General features: G+C 39.4%; 1 protein-coding gene across 35 annotated transcripts in view; it reads right to left on the bottom strand.

The window, feature by feature from the left end:
- The window catches only part of RBFOX1 (RNA binding fox-1 homolog 1), a 1,765,957-nt gene that overhangs the window by 58,950 nt on the left and 1,690,945 nt on the right, over positions 1-16,062 (bottom strand). For 28 of the 35 annotated variants that reach the window (XM_059716748.1, XM_059716737.1, XM_059716766.1 and 25 more), the window contains one exon: positions 1,187-1,226. The exons of the other annotated variants lie outside the window; for them this stretch is intronic. In XM_059716748.1, coding sequence (XP_059572731.1) covers positions 1,187-1,226 — 40 coding nt within the window. The remainder of the gene's footprint in view (positions 1-1,186; positions 1,227-16,062) is intronic. 35 annotated transcript variants of the gene reach the window in all.

The raw sequence follows: 16,062 nt of genomic DNA, 5'->3' as shown, positions 1-16,062 counted from the left end.
TATATTTTGTCAGGATATTTAAACTATTTCATCCTAAATATCTCCAAAGGATCATTGATAATAAATATAAGTAATGCTCTATAATACCACCTAATGAATTTTTAATGTTCATACCAATTTAATGTAATCCATCTCTTTGTAGCTCAATGCCGATGGTACAATAGAAGCAGAATTAGTTTAAAGAAAGCTGTTTGTAACAACAAAAAACCTCTTATTTAAACCCTTAATTAATTCCACCTATTTTTAGCACTTGAATTATTTAATAATTTATTTGATCAAAATAAAAATCAATGAAAAAAATAAGTGGCATATTTGTAAGAGTTTCATGTATCAGTATATTTTGACAGTTTCCACAATTTTTAATTCTTTAAAAAAGAGTGAAAAATCAGGCTCACTCATTCTGAAACCTTTTCAGTTTTGACATACTTGGATAAAATATATTCTACATAAAACTTTCTAGCTAAAAGCTTTAGTACTAGAATAAACTTTAGAAAATAAATTAATGTTACATAAAATTATAGGTCATCAAAGGAGAAAATGAATTTTAATTAAAAAATAAATAACCAAGGATCCAATCCTGCAAACCTTCACTTATAAGTACAAGTCAGTTGTTACAATGACTAGTCTTGCTGGCTCTAGTTGAAGTATTCAGAGTAGAAGACACTATGGTGTCAGCTCAGAAAAACTCTTAAGAAAAGGCTTATGCCCATCCATATTTGAAATAATGCTGAAATATATTTTTAACTAAGCATGTACCCTGTCACCAATGGGACTTAGCCATTTACTTAAGTTCCTGAATAGGGGCTTATTCTCAGCAGTCAGAATTTTCAGAATTTTGGACCTAAGGCCATTCAATTTGCCTTGAATTTCTCCAGGTGTTTCATTTTATTTTTAATTTTTACAAATGATTTTTTAAACTTTAATTTTGAGGGATGATGAACTCCAACTTTTTGTCATTTTTTTAAAATTCACTCAGTACTTGATTGAACAGTTAATTCAGCTCTATGGAACAATGAGAAATGTAATGAACAGAAAGGACTTCCAATATGAGAGATATTCTTCTCAATTCTTTTTGACAGGTGAGGGATGGTAAATAGACAAAACAGAGTCAAGCTATGCAGCAAACTTGTAAAAAGAATGACTCTGGTAATGCATAAAGACAGCATGCGCATCAATGAATACTTACATAAATGTCTGCACCATAAAATCCATCCTGGTAAACAACACTGCAAGGATGCACACACAAAGAAAAACATCCATATTAGTGCATTTCCACATGCAAACACCACTAATCCCTGCATGGCTGAGGTTAGTCTCATCACAAAAAACAAAAAAAGAAAACAATCCCCAACCCACTGAAAAGGAGGGCATTCTTCACATTGGTTAAGGAGGCTGGTAGTAGTATCTGAAGAAATTGTACTGAATGTCATAGTATCTGTATAATGAGAGCCAAATGCTTAGACAAAAAGAGGTTAAGTGCATTGGTGACTACTTCTCTCTTGATTGTAGTTTTCCCCTTAAAAATTCCAATAGGCCAAGCCTTCCATCAGCTTTTAAGAAGTCCCATTAACTTGAAAAAGTCATGATGAAATACAGAGTATTGCCAAAAAAGATTCATGCAACTAAGTTCCATAATTTTGGTTGAAAACATAACCATTTTGCATGTTATGCAAATACTCAAAACTTGCATAAGAAGTCATTGCTTCACCTACAACAGGGAAAACATTGTGCACTTTCCATTTTTTAGGGTATTTTAAAAGAGATCCTTCCCTTTTTATGGCATAAACAAAAGACTTCTATTCTATTTATATCACTTTTAAGCTACAAAATAATAATTTTAAATCAAAAACAAAGAAAACACTTTGGACCAAATTTACCCTGATGAAAGCAAAACACCTATGGAGACTGGTCTCAGGAATCTGACTTAATTGCTGAAACATGGGTAGAGATGCTATATCTGCCAGTCTGTTCTATATCTTTTGTAGTAATCAGTTCTGTTTAGTATAAAAATACTCTTTGGAAGAATTATTGATTTTATTGATACAAGTTATGTTTAAAAATGTAAAATTATGAGAAAGATTAAAATATATAATTTGATCATCTACTGTGCTACCTTCTTGTCCTTTGGTCACTGGATTTTGTTATTATTTGTATAGGAGACACCACTCTGCTGACAAAGGTGCTAAAATAAGTGGTACTCTATCATTTGAGGCTCAAACCAAAAAAGGCTGTATTAGGGAACACCAACTAACACCGTTCAGCCTGAGGTACATTTAAGAATCTGACAACACATGGCTATTAAAGCTCGCATGACTTTTTTCATAAGCACGCAAGTGTTGCCTTTGCTCCTTTGGCTATATTACAACTTGGCAGACTACATTCTACTGATCTAAATGTACTTGTAGTTTTGGTTGGGTGTTAGTTACTGCTTCTTACCTGAAATCATACTAATTTTACCCCCAGAGGAGTTACATTCAGCCAAGACAAATTACTGATGTGTATAGCTTACATTTTAGTTTAGAAATCCTTCAGGATGAAATGCACACTGTACAGCAAATGTATTTCATTGGGTATATTGGCATAAATTGGAGCAATTCAGTGGGGAACAGGGCCTACTAATTTTAAAATTTGGAGTAAACACATAGCTAAAATTTTTGCAACCTACAAACTCTTTCTATATGAGCATTTACCATAGTTGTTCTAAAAGTTAATTACCTAGGTGATTTTTGGAGGGGGGGGGGGAGTTGTAGTCTCTATTTGGTTGGGTTTAAGTCTAATCTTAACCAAAGTAATCTCTGAATTTCTAATAAGCATTTTAACATCAAAGAAACAGTAACTAAGCAATGAGATTCATATGACTAAATTCCAAACAGGGAAGTCAATCTGTGTCCACGCGATATACAGCAAACCAAACCAAATGTGCACGCATGCGTGCACGTGCACATGTGTGCACGCGCACACACACACACACACACACACACACACACACACCCCTCTATAAAAAACACTAACTACAAACAACCATAAATAATGGAAAGCCAGTTCTAGACTGCAAGTTACTCTGAGATCTGCAATTATCATGGGCAGGTGCTGTCAGATCCTACATTCCAAAAGAATATGTTCCTGTGGGAAGACTGTGGCAGATGAATTAAATCACTCTTTATGGTCTTGTTTGTTCTTTCAAGAAATAAGAGGAAAATGGATCTTTCCAATTATGGAAAATTTAAATACTGGGCTAATGAAGAAAAAACATTTTGGCTTTTCCTGTCCTATACTCCTTAGATGTATTTGCATTACTTGCACAAAGAAGGGAGACTATCAGATAGAATTCCCTTGTTTTATTTTATTGTCCTCAGCTTCATTTTATCTTTTTTCTGTACCATCATATAGTATGTTCTATTTAAATTTTGTGGAAACTGTTAGAATGGATAATTTCATTGTATTATTTAACAAAAATAATAAATTATATTTTTATATTACATATAATTGTTATTATTCATGTTATTGTATTTTTGTAGCAAAGGCTGTTATATAAATCGTGAATAGGAATAGGTTTTGCCATTGACTTCAATGAGGCCAGTATTTCTCTCTATTTGTTTTCCTTTTTAATATTCCACCTGAACAGAGATCCTTAAACCTGTGGTCTGCACAGCACTTGCTGGTGATCCCTGCAGAGCTAGTTGGGCACAAAGAGAGTGCTGACTGTCCTCTCAAAATATTAATTTCTCAAAGGACAACAGCAATACTCAAAATGCTTCTTCATTGTTAATTGTCCATCACCATGCACAAAAATTCAGTTGCTATCAGGAGAATAACCGTTTTCATGGTAGAAATCAAACTCCATGAATATTCATGCTCTTTCACCTCTTTCTCACCAAAAGTGGTGGCTGCAGGAGAAAAATAAGCAGACTCCAACAAGGGAGAAGTCAGTTCTGGGGGAGTTTCTCTTGAGACTCTTTCTCCCAGCTTAACTCTTCCAAGGGACCAGGAGGAATGGAGCCATGGGAAAAGCAACCATGTTTTCCTGAGACTGGGGTCACCTGAGTCTAAAGAAGGCATGGGGGGGAAGCTTTTCCTGCCCCTCCTATAGACCATGAGTGCAGAACAGGAGCAGCTGCCAGCTACTCCCTATTGGCTCCTCACACTCTGGAGACAACTCTGGTGTGAGAAGCAGGCTGGGAGCTTGGCCACACTGCTCCATCTGCTTCTCACACCAGAGTTCCTGGAGTGAGAAGTGGGTGGGGGCTTTGCTGCTCTGCTCCTTTCTCCTTCTGGACTGGCCCTGCAGCCCCCAGTTTTGGGAAAAGACCAGAGGCTTTGCCAGCCCTACCAGCTTTCTCCTGCTGCCCCCACTACCCAGCTCGGCAGCAGGGACAGCAATTTAAAAGCCTGGGAGGCCAGGGAGTGGGTTTCTTCCCAGCCCCACTGACTTGTAAATTGCTGTCCCTGCTGCCCATCTGAGTGGTACAGAGGACAAAAGGAAGATGTATTCAGATATATTTTATGATTTAGACTTTATCAGTGAAGATAAGTATCTTGGTCCATTTAAAATGTATCATTGAACAACATATTGCATATACAGTAATTATATTCTGAAATCATTTCTCACTGGCTATGGAACACTGTTTTCCCAGGACTCTCATTCTAGATCTGTTCAGCATTTGTTGCAATTGTTGTGTTCCTACCTCTCTGATACTTCTAATGACATATTTTTAATACATAACTTAAGAAAAATTCTTGGTACGGTTAGATTCTTCCATCTTTATAATCTCATAGGGTATTAGTCTGTCATTAGTACTTTGTCACAATGTGACCATCATCTCTCAAGACTTATGAGAATTCAAAAAACCAGTTGCTCCTATATATTTCACTCAAAGTCTACAACTTTATACCAGTTAAGTACATAGCCCAAGTACCTATATCAAGTACACAGTATGAGGGATAGACAGCAAGTGGTATTTGTTACATTTGATCTGATCAACTACAGCACGAATATAGACAGTAAACTTTTCCTTCATGCCAGAGCAAGGGAAAGGATATTCTTTTGGTGGCTGACAACTGCATCGAGTGATAAAAGGAAGAGGGTATTTCTAATTGCTGAAGCAAGGAGACAAAAACTAAAAAAAAATAGACTGATGCTTTTTTTTCAGTTGTCAATCCAGGTCAGAAGGAGACAAATACAACAACTTCTTGTTTTGAAACAATTTTACTTTAAGTTTGTGAATGTACTAAGTTAATCTCCAGATTTGAGAGTCTGAACAGATTTCTTAATAGCTAGTAAAATGTAATGGGTGCATTTTAGAATGTTTTTAATGTTCCAGTACTTCTTAAGAAACCAGGTCTTGACACTGATGTTCTCATCAACTTTAGCCCAGTCTACAGAATCATCGAACCACAGAAAATTAGGGTGGGAAGGGACCTCAGGAAGTCATCTAGCCCAGCCAACTGCTCAAAGCAGGACCATCCTCAACTAGATCATCCCAGCCAAGGCTTTCCCTAGCCAGGTCTTAAAAGCCTCCAAGGACAGAGATTCCACAAACTTACTGGGTAACCTGTTCCAGTGTTTTACTACCCTTCCAGTGAGAAAGTTTTTCCTAATATCTAACCTAATGTGCTGCATCTTGAAACCATTGTTTCTTGTTCTGTCATCTGCCACCACTGAGAACAGTCTAGCTCCATCCTCTTTGGACCCACCCTTCAGGTAGTTGAAGGCTACTATTAAATCTGCCCTCAGACTTCTCTTCTGCAGACTAAACAAGCCCAGTTCCCTTAGCCTCTCCTCAGAAGTCATGTGCACCAGACCCCTAAACATGTTTGTTGCCCTTTGGTGGACTCTCAGTAATGTGTCCACGTACTTTCTGTAGCGGGAGGCACAAAAATGAACACAGTACTGTGGCCTCATCAGTGCACAATAGATGGGAATAATTAGTTCTTGCAATCTAATGGCAACACTCCTACCAATGTAGCCCAGTATACCATTAGCTTTCTTGGCTACAAGGGCACACTGTTGACTCATATTCAGCTTATAGTTCACTCTAACCCACAGGTCCTTTTCTGCAGAGCTGCTGCCTAGCCAGTCAGTCCCCAGCCTGTAGCAGTGCCTGGGATTGTTTTGTCCTAAGTGCAGGACTTTGCACTCGCCCTTGTTGAGCCTTATGAGATTACTTTTGGTCTAATCCTCCAATCTGTCTATGTCACTGAATCCTAGCCCTCCCCTCCAGTGCATCAACTATACCCCCCAGCTTAGTATCATCTGCCAACTAAACGTACAATCCATCCCTTCTTCCAGGTCATTGATGAAGATATTGAACAAAACTGCCTCCAGGACTGACCCCTGGGGCACTCCACTTGATACTGACTGGCAACTATATAGCAAGCCATTGACTACTACCCTTCAAGCCTAATGATCCATCCAGTTTTCTATCTACCTTAAAGTCCATTAATCCAATCTCTACTTCCTTATCTTGCCTCTAAGAATGATGTGGGAGACCACATCAAAAGTCTTGCTAAAATCAAGATATACCACATCCACTGGTCTCCCCACATTCACTGAATGAGTCATATCATCATGAGTCATTGGAGGATTGGGCCAAAAGTAATCTCATGAGGTTCAACAAGGACAAGTACAAAATCCTGCACTTAGGAGAAAACAGTCCCATCCACCAGTACAGGCTGGGGGTTCACTGGTTGGGCAGCATCTCTGCAAAATAGGACCTGCAGGTTACAGTGGACAATAAAATGAATATGAGCCAACAGGGTGCCCTTGTTGCCAAGAAGTCTGGCATCCTGGGCTGCATTTCTAGGAGTGTTGCCAGCAGGTCAAGGGAGTGTTGCCCCCCTCCCCCCCCACACACACACACTACAGAAAGGATGTGGACACATTGGAGAGGGTCCAGTGGAGGGCAACAAAAATGATATGATGAGGGGGTTGGGGGACATGACTTATAAGGAGAGGCTGAAGGAACTGGCCTTATTTAGATTAGTGAAGAGGGGACTGAGAGGGGACTTAATAACAGCCTTCAACTCCCTAAAGTAGGGTTCACAAGAGGATGGAGCTGGACTGTTCTCAGTGGTGGCAGATGACAGAACAAGGAGCAATGGTTTCAAGTTGCAGCAATGGAAGTTTAGGTTTGGTATCAGGAAGAATTTCCTCATTAGAAGGGTACTACAACACTGGAACAGGTTACTCAGAGAGGTGGTAGAAGCTCAACCCTTGGAGGTTTTCAGGAAATCAGGTTGGTCAGGCATGACTTGCCCTTGATGAATCCATGCTGACTGTTCTCAATCACCTTCTCTTCCAAGTGCTTAGAAATGGATTCCTTGGGAACCTGTTCCATGCTGTTTCCAGGAACTCAGGTGAGGCTGACTGTTCTGCAATTTCCTAGATCTTCTTTTTTTCCCTGTCTTAGAGATGGGCATTATATTTGCCCTTTTCTAATCTTCTGGGACCTCTCCCGATCACCATGAATTTTCAAAGATGATGGACAATGATACTGCAATCACATCAGCAAACTCCTTCGGGTACATCTCACCTGGCCCCATGGACTTGTATATGTCCAGCTTTTCTACATAGTCCCTAACCTGATTTTTTACCACAGTTGGCTGCTCACCTCCTCCCCAAACTGTGCTGCCAGGTGAAGTAGTCTGGGAGCTGTCCTTGCCTGTAAAGATTGAGGTAAAAATAGCATTGAATACTTCAGCCTTTTCTGTATCCTCCATCACTAATTCGGTCTCCCCATTCAGTAAGGGGCCCATGGGCGACGAGTGCTGTCTTAGTCGGGGGGGAGCACATGCCCCCCTGTGACCAATCCCGTCGACCGGGGGGGCTCGCCCCGCATCCGATCTCACTGCTCAGGGGGACCCCTGCAGCTGCTCCCGTGATGGCCAATCACTGCAGCCGATTTGTGCAGCTGCTTTTGGGAGTGGCTGTGGCTGCTTCTGTGAGTGACTGCTGTAACTGGCCTGCGCTTGCAGGAGGTCATCGGTTCTCCCACCTGCCCATCACCTAAGCAGTGAGTGCAGCCAGTCAGGGGGTGCACTGGCACTCTCAGGGTGCACCCTCTATGCGTTGCTACTGAAGGGACCCATACTTTCCCTGATCCTCCTCTTGTTATTAACATACTTGTAGAAAGCCTTCTTGATATACTTCATGTCCTCCTCTAGCTGCAACTCCAGTTGTGCTTTGGCCTTCATGACTTCATCCCTGAATGCCCAAGCGATACTCTTATACTCCTCCCTAGTTGTTTGGCTCAGCTATTCACTTTTTGTGCAAAGTTACCAACCAAGTTATAGTAACATGGATCTTATTTTCATTTTGATTTCTATGATACTAATTAAGGGCAACAATCTGATGCCATGATTATTTATTATAATTATTTATATTTAATTGTATTCATTATTACATTTAAGTATTATAATTATTAATTATTTAATTATTAATCATTTATTATATATTTATTATTATGATTTTGTCATTATAAGGACAGCCTGGTCTATTCATCATGTTCATGGGGCACTATGCTTTAGTATCCCTGGATGTTCAGCAGCAGCAATAGTGCTTTTCTCTTGCATGTATGATTAAATGCTTACCCCCTTTTCTTTCTGGTAGTGAGCATGCTGTTGGTAGTGAGAAATACCTTTGTTAACCTCCATTATATTGCAATAACTCAAGCTCATGGAGCTCATGAAGCATAAAGAATATGCTGAAGCTACAGACAGCACAGAATGTAATAGTGTGAAGTCAGTACTAATTCCCAATTCAATTCCAAATGAACTTCAAAGATTTTGATGAATTTCCATTGGAAAAACATGGCTACATTAAAATGGCTGAAGTGGCACTTTGGAAAGAGCTAAAGCCTGCATCTTGGCCTCTTCCTCAATCGGGATGATTGTCTCTGGTTAAAGTATGAGTGAATTATAGATTTTGTGATGTTAACATAGCTAATTTTCAGTTGTATTCTATAACCAACTGAAAAAATTACATTTTCATTGCAAGAAAAAAAATTGTCTTTTTCTTCAGCAAAAAAAAAGCAAGCACAAAATCTACAACCCAAACTTCAAACCTTGTCCTTGATCTTATTGAGATGCATAAGCATCACTCCATACTGCTTAATGCTCCATTGGCATAAAGTCCCAAGGGAAACTTACATCACTGTAAGTTTCTGATCTAAAGTAAGAACTTTGGATCAGAAACCCATAAACATTCCCTGTGGCTCCATCTCTTAATTCTGTTTGAGTTTCAAAGTGAAGAATCAAGACTTCAGATTTCAGCAACATTATTTTGGCTACATGACAGAAATGGTGATAGCAGAATAAAAAAAAAAAAGAAGATTTGGAATGTATAATGGCAACACCCACATTAAATTGAACATAACTATAACTATACTCTCACTCTCTCTCCATATGCATATACAGTATCTATTTATAATATCTATGTCTATCTCTCTCTCTCTCTCTACACACACACATATATGGCATGATCATATATAAATAATATACGCATAATCATATCCAATTTAATGTAGATATTGCCACATAAATGTAGTATAGAAGAACTAGTGCTTTAGTAGCTAGAAAAACTAGTCACTAACAGATTGCTGTTTAGTAAAAAGAAACCCCTATGGTTATGTTATTCCCTAATAGCCCATTATGAGGATTCTTATCATTGCCTGATGCTTCAAAGGAAGGTACAATCATCATAGCTGGATCAGTGCTCTCATCTACTATGGGATTTCCTCTTGCTGCTGTTTTGTAAATTGTGTATGAGGAGAAAAAGGAGGACATGTAGTAGCATGGCTGACTTCACAATACCCTCTGAACCTTTAAGGTGACTGGGTGAAGACAAGAAAAATTAGACGTATGCTGCCCCCACCTTTTTTTAATCTTTATGCTGTATAACAAAGCTATTAAAAGGTTTCTGAACAATGTTTTATTCCACTGATTGAGACCTCTAAAGTATCAATCTTGTGTCCCTTGCTTTGCTGAAGATCTTGCTAGGACCCAGTGGGCACATGTCATCTTCAAGAGCTTTAAAAGGGTAGGCGGAGCTGCCTGTAGTGATTTTAATGTTACATCTGTAAACTCCTATAGTGGCACAGGCAAGCTATAGGGGTGTGTGAAGCTTTGGTTGCTGATTCGATTAGGAGAAAATTCAGCCCAATTCAGAGGCCAAATCACTGAATCCGAATCAAATCAAGAGACCAGAAAAGCCCCACCGGACTATTTCGGAGCCTCCAAATTGACTCAGAAAATGTTCAGAAAAAGATTTGGAGATTCAAAAGGCAGTCTTTCAGGGGAACAGAAACTGAGAAGAGGGAGGGAGAGCAGGCAGGGAAAGACTGACATCTGTAGCTGGCCAGTGACTGTGATCTTTCCCTGGGTCCCCTTCCAATCACAGTGCTCTGGGGAAGGGACATAGAAACAGCACGTAAGCCTCTGTCTGTAGCCTTTCTGTCCCTTTTGTGAGCTGTTTCTTCCTGAGCACCAGGAAGGCCCCCTGTTACAGGCTACCATCCCTGCTAGTTTCATCCTGCTACACCTTAACATACATGCAAAGTCACACATAATGAGTTTTTCTTTCAAAGGCTTAAGGTACAGTTTCTTAGAAACCCCTGTACCTATATCCTTGACACCTGGCAGGCTTCATCCCTGATGTTTTCATACAAATCTGCCCCCAAATGACAAAGTTATAGGTATTTCAGTGATTCCCCATTATAGTCTATGGCTGAATCTCCAAATCTCTCTGATTCAGCGCCAAATCTTCCAAAGCCAATTTGGCTAAATGGATTTTGGACAGTGATCTGAATCTCTGAATCAAATCACTATCCTCCCAATTGGATGAATTCAAATCCAAATAGAATACTTCCCTATTCGCACAGGCCTAGTAAGCTAAACTCTTGTAATTTAACACTGAATGAAGAAGGGTTAAAGGTACATTGGCTTTGTTCCATATATACCATTATAGGAGTGTGCAGATGTAAGAGTTTTATCAGAACATTTTAGACAGGTTTCATCTGATATCAATAAAAGAAAATTATTTCTAGTCATTTTAAAATACTTAAAAATATTAATGGATTTAGACCTCTTAAGGAGAGGTCACAAATACACTAACTTTTCTGTCCCTGTGAAGGGATGGCAGTGGCAGTGAACCCTGTCCTATGCTTCTCTGTCAATATGTCTCAGTGTGGAACTGGAAGGACCAGATTTAAGGCTTAGTGGATTTCTCAACTTCCATGTTGAGATAATTATTTCTTTCAATTACGTTTATGAGGCCATGAATTTATTCAAAACCTTAGGATAGAATTATAATCCTAAACACTGATTCAGTATGAGGCAGAGTTTCTGTTCTCCAGTATTAACACAGGGAGAGACAACCATGGGGAACACAAAATGGGATTGCTTATAGAATTGCTAGGGAAGAGCAGTTAAAGAGTTTTATATTTGTAAATAAGGTGCAGAATGCTGTCTTTTCAGGAGGTTTTGGCATGAAGGGAGAAGGGCCATAGTGACCCACTATTCAATTCCACCCTGACCAGGCTGGTCATTTTCTGGGCAGTGTCAGAAGTCCTCCATAGCATTACATAGCTAGATTAGGGCAAGTGGACTTGAACATGGGCAGAAAGATAAAGATGTTTTATGCCAACTGTATATGTCCTCTAAGTGAAAAAAGTCTCATTTCCTATCCTGAAATATGTTCATTCAGCCTTTGTCCTGTTTCATGAACCCACTGATTAACTTCATGTGGGCCATCAAACAGCTAACAGAATGGGAACAGTCAGACATAACATTCATATCTCTAGAAAAGTATACCTGTACAAGCTGTTACTATCTAACTATTATATCTGCACATTCTGACAATTTACTCTCTACTTTAAAGCAGTTAAAAAATCATTTCATATGTGCTACCAAACAAATGTAAGTGGTATAGTCAATACAATAATTACATTTTTCCATTTTCATTGGTGGAAGTAATATAGAACTGAAACCACTTGTTTGGAAAGTTTTAACAATAAAGTTGTGACAATTTATTTTATAAGTTATTTTGGCCAATACTGACTGGTTCCTATAGATGAGGAAAATAGATGGGAAAATCATTTCCTATTTTCCCATTCAGTGGCAAGAATTTATGTTATAAACGAATTATTTGTTTGCTTCAGGGAATTAATTGAGGGCATCACAGCAGAAAAAGAAAGCTGAAGGTCACTTTATTGCTGTGGGTTGGTAAGGCATTTTCTTTCAACATTTGCGTTCATACTCAGAAAGTGGATTTTCTGAATGGGAGTTTATGTGAATATGGAGAAAAACCTATATGAAAACACTATCAATAATATAACTAAATAGAAGATGATTCCTTTGTATGGTATTATATAGCTTGAATGGGAAATCAGAGAGTTAAATTAAGTTTTGTATTTGGAACCAAAACTAGAAGGTGGTACTTTGTAAATTATTCTGATATAGGGTAGAATTCTACAGAATACCAAACAACATAAGAAAGATCTATAAAAAATAATCTAACTTGTTGGAAAAAAAACCCCTGTTTTTCTTCCGTCTCATCTTCTCAACCCTGATATTTTAACAATATATAATGTTTGGTACAATTTGCTACGTTACAAAGGCAGTAGGGCTGCTGCACATTACAAAACAATTTTTTTTAGAGCTCTAGAATTAAGGGATAGACAGTCTTTTAGAAAAAATGATTTATATCTTTTTTCAAGTATTTTACAAACGTTTCCATTGCCTTTACTGCTCTTATTTACTCGTATGCAGTTCTCTTACTTTTATGTTTGCCCCTCTACCTTTTTGCCTCTCTCATGCACACGGATCCCAGAGAGTTTCTGGGGTAGAGAGATTAGGTGGGCTTGGTACTCAAGGCAAATGTCCTCTGCTGGGTTAAAATGATCAGACCAGCAAACTATTTCATAACTCAAATAAACAATCAGAACAACCTCTTTTGTAAGGGTTAAAATAACTGTAAATTTCTAATAATCAAGTTATTTCATTAGAAAATACATGATCTTTTGTATATGCTTACATAGTGCATCGTAATCCTTTAAATTTATTTTTATTTCTACCTGTTCAGTATATAGCTGATTCTCTTGTGACTGGATATAAATCATAGAATACTGCACCTTTTTAAAAATGAAAATTACCCATCTTAAAAATGAACCTGGAGCTCAGGAGGCATAACTAGGTATAACTAATTAAAAACTCTTTCACATGAGAATTAGGCTGTTCTTTAATTAATAGAAAAACTTCTTGTTTGTTAAGTCATGGAAAATAATTTGTTTTTGACATTCTGGGTATCACTTCTGGTCACTTTATAATAATATGACATGCATCTTGCTAATGATGTAGCATGGCTGTTTCTGCACTATAGAAAGTACAGAAACTGAAATGCAAACATCAGGCTCAGTCTCCAGAAGCAAGTAGGGTTCTAACATTTAGAAAATATACAGATTCTTTCATAAAGGTCAATATCTTACCCAGTTAAAAAAACCCAAAAAAACAATTAATGTGGAGGAATTCAAAGAGAAAAGGGATATGTGCAGAGCTAGCCTTAGGGAAAATGGCACCTTGGATGAACTTGTATTTTGGCATCACTCCCCGACGCCTCTCCCAATCCAGCAGCACTGCTACAGGAAGAGGCAGGCAGGCAGTGGCACAGGATGCAGTTCTATGGGGAGGCAGAGTGGCATGGTGCACCACGCAGGCAGGTGGGCACTGCTGCTGCCCACACTGTCTGGCTCGGCTTCTCCTGAGCTGTGGCTGATGGTGAGAGGTGGGTTTGGCACTGCTCCTGGCTGGGGCAGGGATTGGCCATGGCATGGTGGGGAGAGAGCACTGCTGTGAGCACAGGCTATTCATCCATATGTGTGTGTGTGTGTGTGTGTGTGTGTGTTGGCACCCCGTGACCACAGTGTTCTGGGTGGTCACCCACATTGCCTACCCCTAAGGCTGGCTTTGGATAGGTGTAGGAGTAGATGACTTGCCAGCCATGGACTTTAGGTAAGGGAGCTTAGTAAGTCCTTGTCACAGGAGAGAAATCAGCTGGGGAGCCAGTTTCATTTGTGCATGTGTCTTAGGGGGAAAGCATCTATAAACACAATGGGAACTACACAGGATGGGAGTTTGGATGGGAGCAAAACAGGTGGTTCTTGGGGGCTAATGAAACTCTTTCCTACTGCTCTCCTCCCTCCCGTATTGGTGTGCTTGGAGATTGGCATCTATCTGATCCATTCAAGTACTCACTGTATATATCCCTTCCTCAGCATCCTTCCTCTAAGTATTTCCTACAGTTGTACTCCAAAATACTTTTGCCAGTCTGGGAATGTGGTTCAGAAAGCTGGCTATTTGGCACTGAGTTTCCACTGTAAAGTTTCTTGGCATTGTACTTTGGCATTGTCTTAGTGACTACACTGAGGGTTTGGGGGTATTTTTCTGGGTTTGTTGGGGTTTTTTTGTTTGTTGGGGGGTTTTTTTGTTTTTTTTTACGAAAAACAAAACAAAAAAGAATGAATTTAAAAAAAAGAACAGCTGAAGACACTCAAACCTTCTCCAGCTTTTTTCCTTGACATTCTTTCTCTCTTGTTTATTTGGTACAAAAATATCTTTTAACAGTATGATGCCTTGGCAAATAAGGGTACCAAACTACAGAAACAGAGAAAGGTTCTGTTCCATGCATGCAATAACTACTAAGAAAAAGTACTCTGATAACTAAGTGTGGGTGTATTTTCTAACATAGGCATAAGTGTTGCATGATGAATGGAAGGACAGAGAAACATAAGTCCACTGTGGCAGACAACTAAAATGATAAAACCTGATGTTTAGAAGGCCCCAGGCAGACATTACACTTAAGATGTGATTAAACAGTTAATCGCAACTTAGTGCAAACTGGCCACACATCCAGGTGATTAACGGCACAATAAAAAAGGACACCAGCTACAGAGTGATCACACAAAATATGTGTAATAACTTTGTAGTTAGTGTCCTTTGCACCTTAAATTGAATGTGTAACAGGGAACAACTCAGGGCTCGAGCCCAGGAGCAGTCCCGATCACCTGGTCATTAATTGGCAGGAACAACCTTGGGATTTGAATCCTGGGGTGGTCCTTGCCCTCTGATGGCAGATAGGATGACTTCAGGGTTCAAACCTTGGGGTCATCCTGATCAGCTGACTGTCAGCTGGCAAGGTCCAACCCCAGGGCTCAAGCCCTGGGCTGGTTTTTGCCAGCTTACTGCACATTGGACTGCCCTGGTCTGGGGCTCAAGCGCCAGGGCATTCCCAATCAGCTGATCATAGCAGATCAGAACTTCCCTAGGCTCAAACTGTGGGGCAGTCCAAATCTGCCATCAGTTGGCTGATTGTTGGTGGACTCCAGGGACAGTCTGTGGGCCCCAACAGTCCCGTGGATCCTCAGTGACAGCCGATGATGATTGTTGGGATCCCAACCTGCCAGTGCAGGGAGACCCTGGGATCATGTTATGCCTCCTGCCATGCACCATGGCCAGAGGCATGACTACTGGGATCAGGAATCAGATCCCATCATGCCTTCAAATGAACGTCTGTCTGGGGCTGAAATGTTTGAGCACCAATAGTTCCTGTTTAAGTCAATGGAAATAGCCACTGTTTTGCAAATCATAATTCATATGTTGAAGTGGAAAGAAAAAGTGAAATGTCCACTGTCATCATACCTACTTGTTTGGCAGCTGCATAAACACTTACTGAGGCAGTAATTCTAGAACCACTTTCCCCTGATGACTCTGCTAGTTCTGTCTACTATAGGAAATCAGTTTCCACTCTGATATCTGAAGAAAGTTTACCTGACATTTATTTTTCCCCACTCTGTCTTCCTAGTAGAAGTAACATATACATGATGGTTTCACTTTAAACTAAGAACAATAGACAAACAAATCAGAAATGATCCCTTTTTGGTGATGGGTGCATGCAAAAGTTAAATGATATATATATATATATGGGGCTCTCTAAAGTATATTGCAAAGGCTTATTTTGAATTCCTTTACACATTTTAATTAATACATTTAAAAACTCTAGTGTTGACAAGA

The sequence above is a fragment of the Alligator mississippiensis genome, chromosome 13 (assembly GCF_030867095.1).
Source record: "Alligator mississippiensis isolate rAllMis1 chromosome 13, rAllMis1, whole genome shotgun sequence".
NCBI classification, from domain to species: domain Eukaryota; kingdom Metazoa; phylum Chordata; order Crocodylia; family Alligatoridae; genus Alligator; species Alligator mississippiensis.
This window is presented reverse-complemented; position numbering and strand designations above follow the sequence as displayed.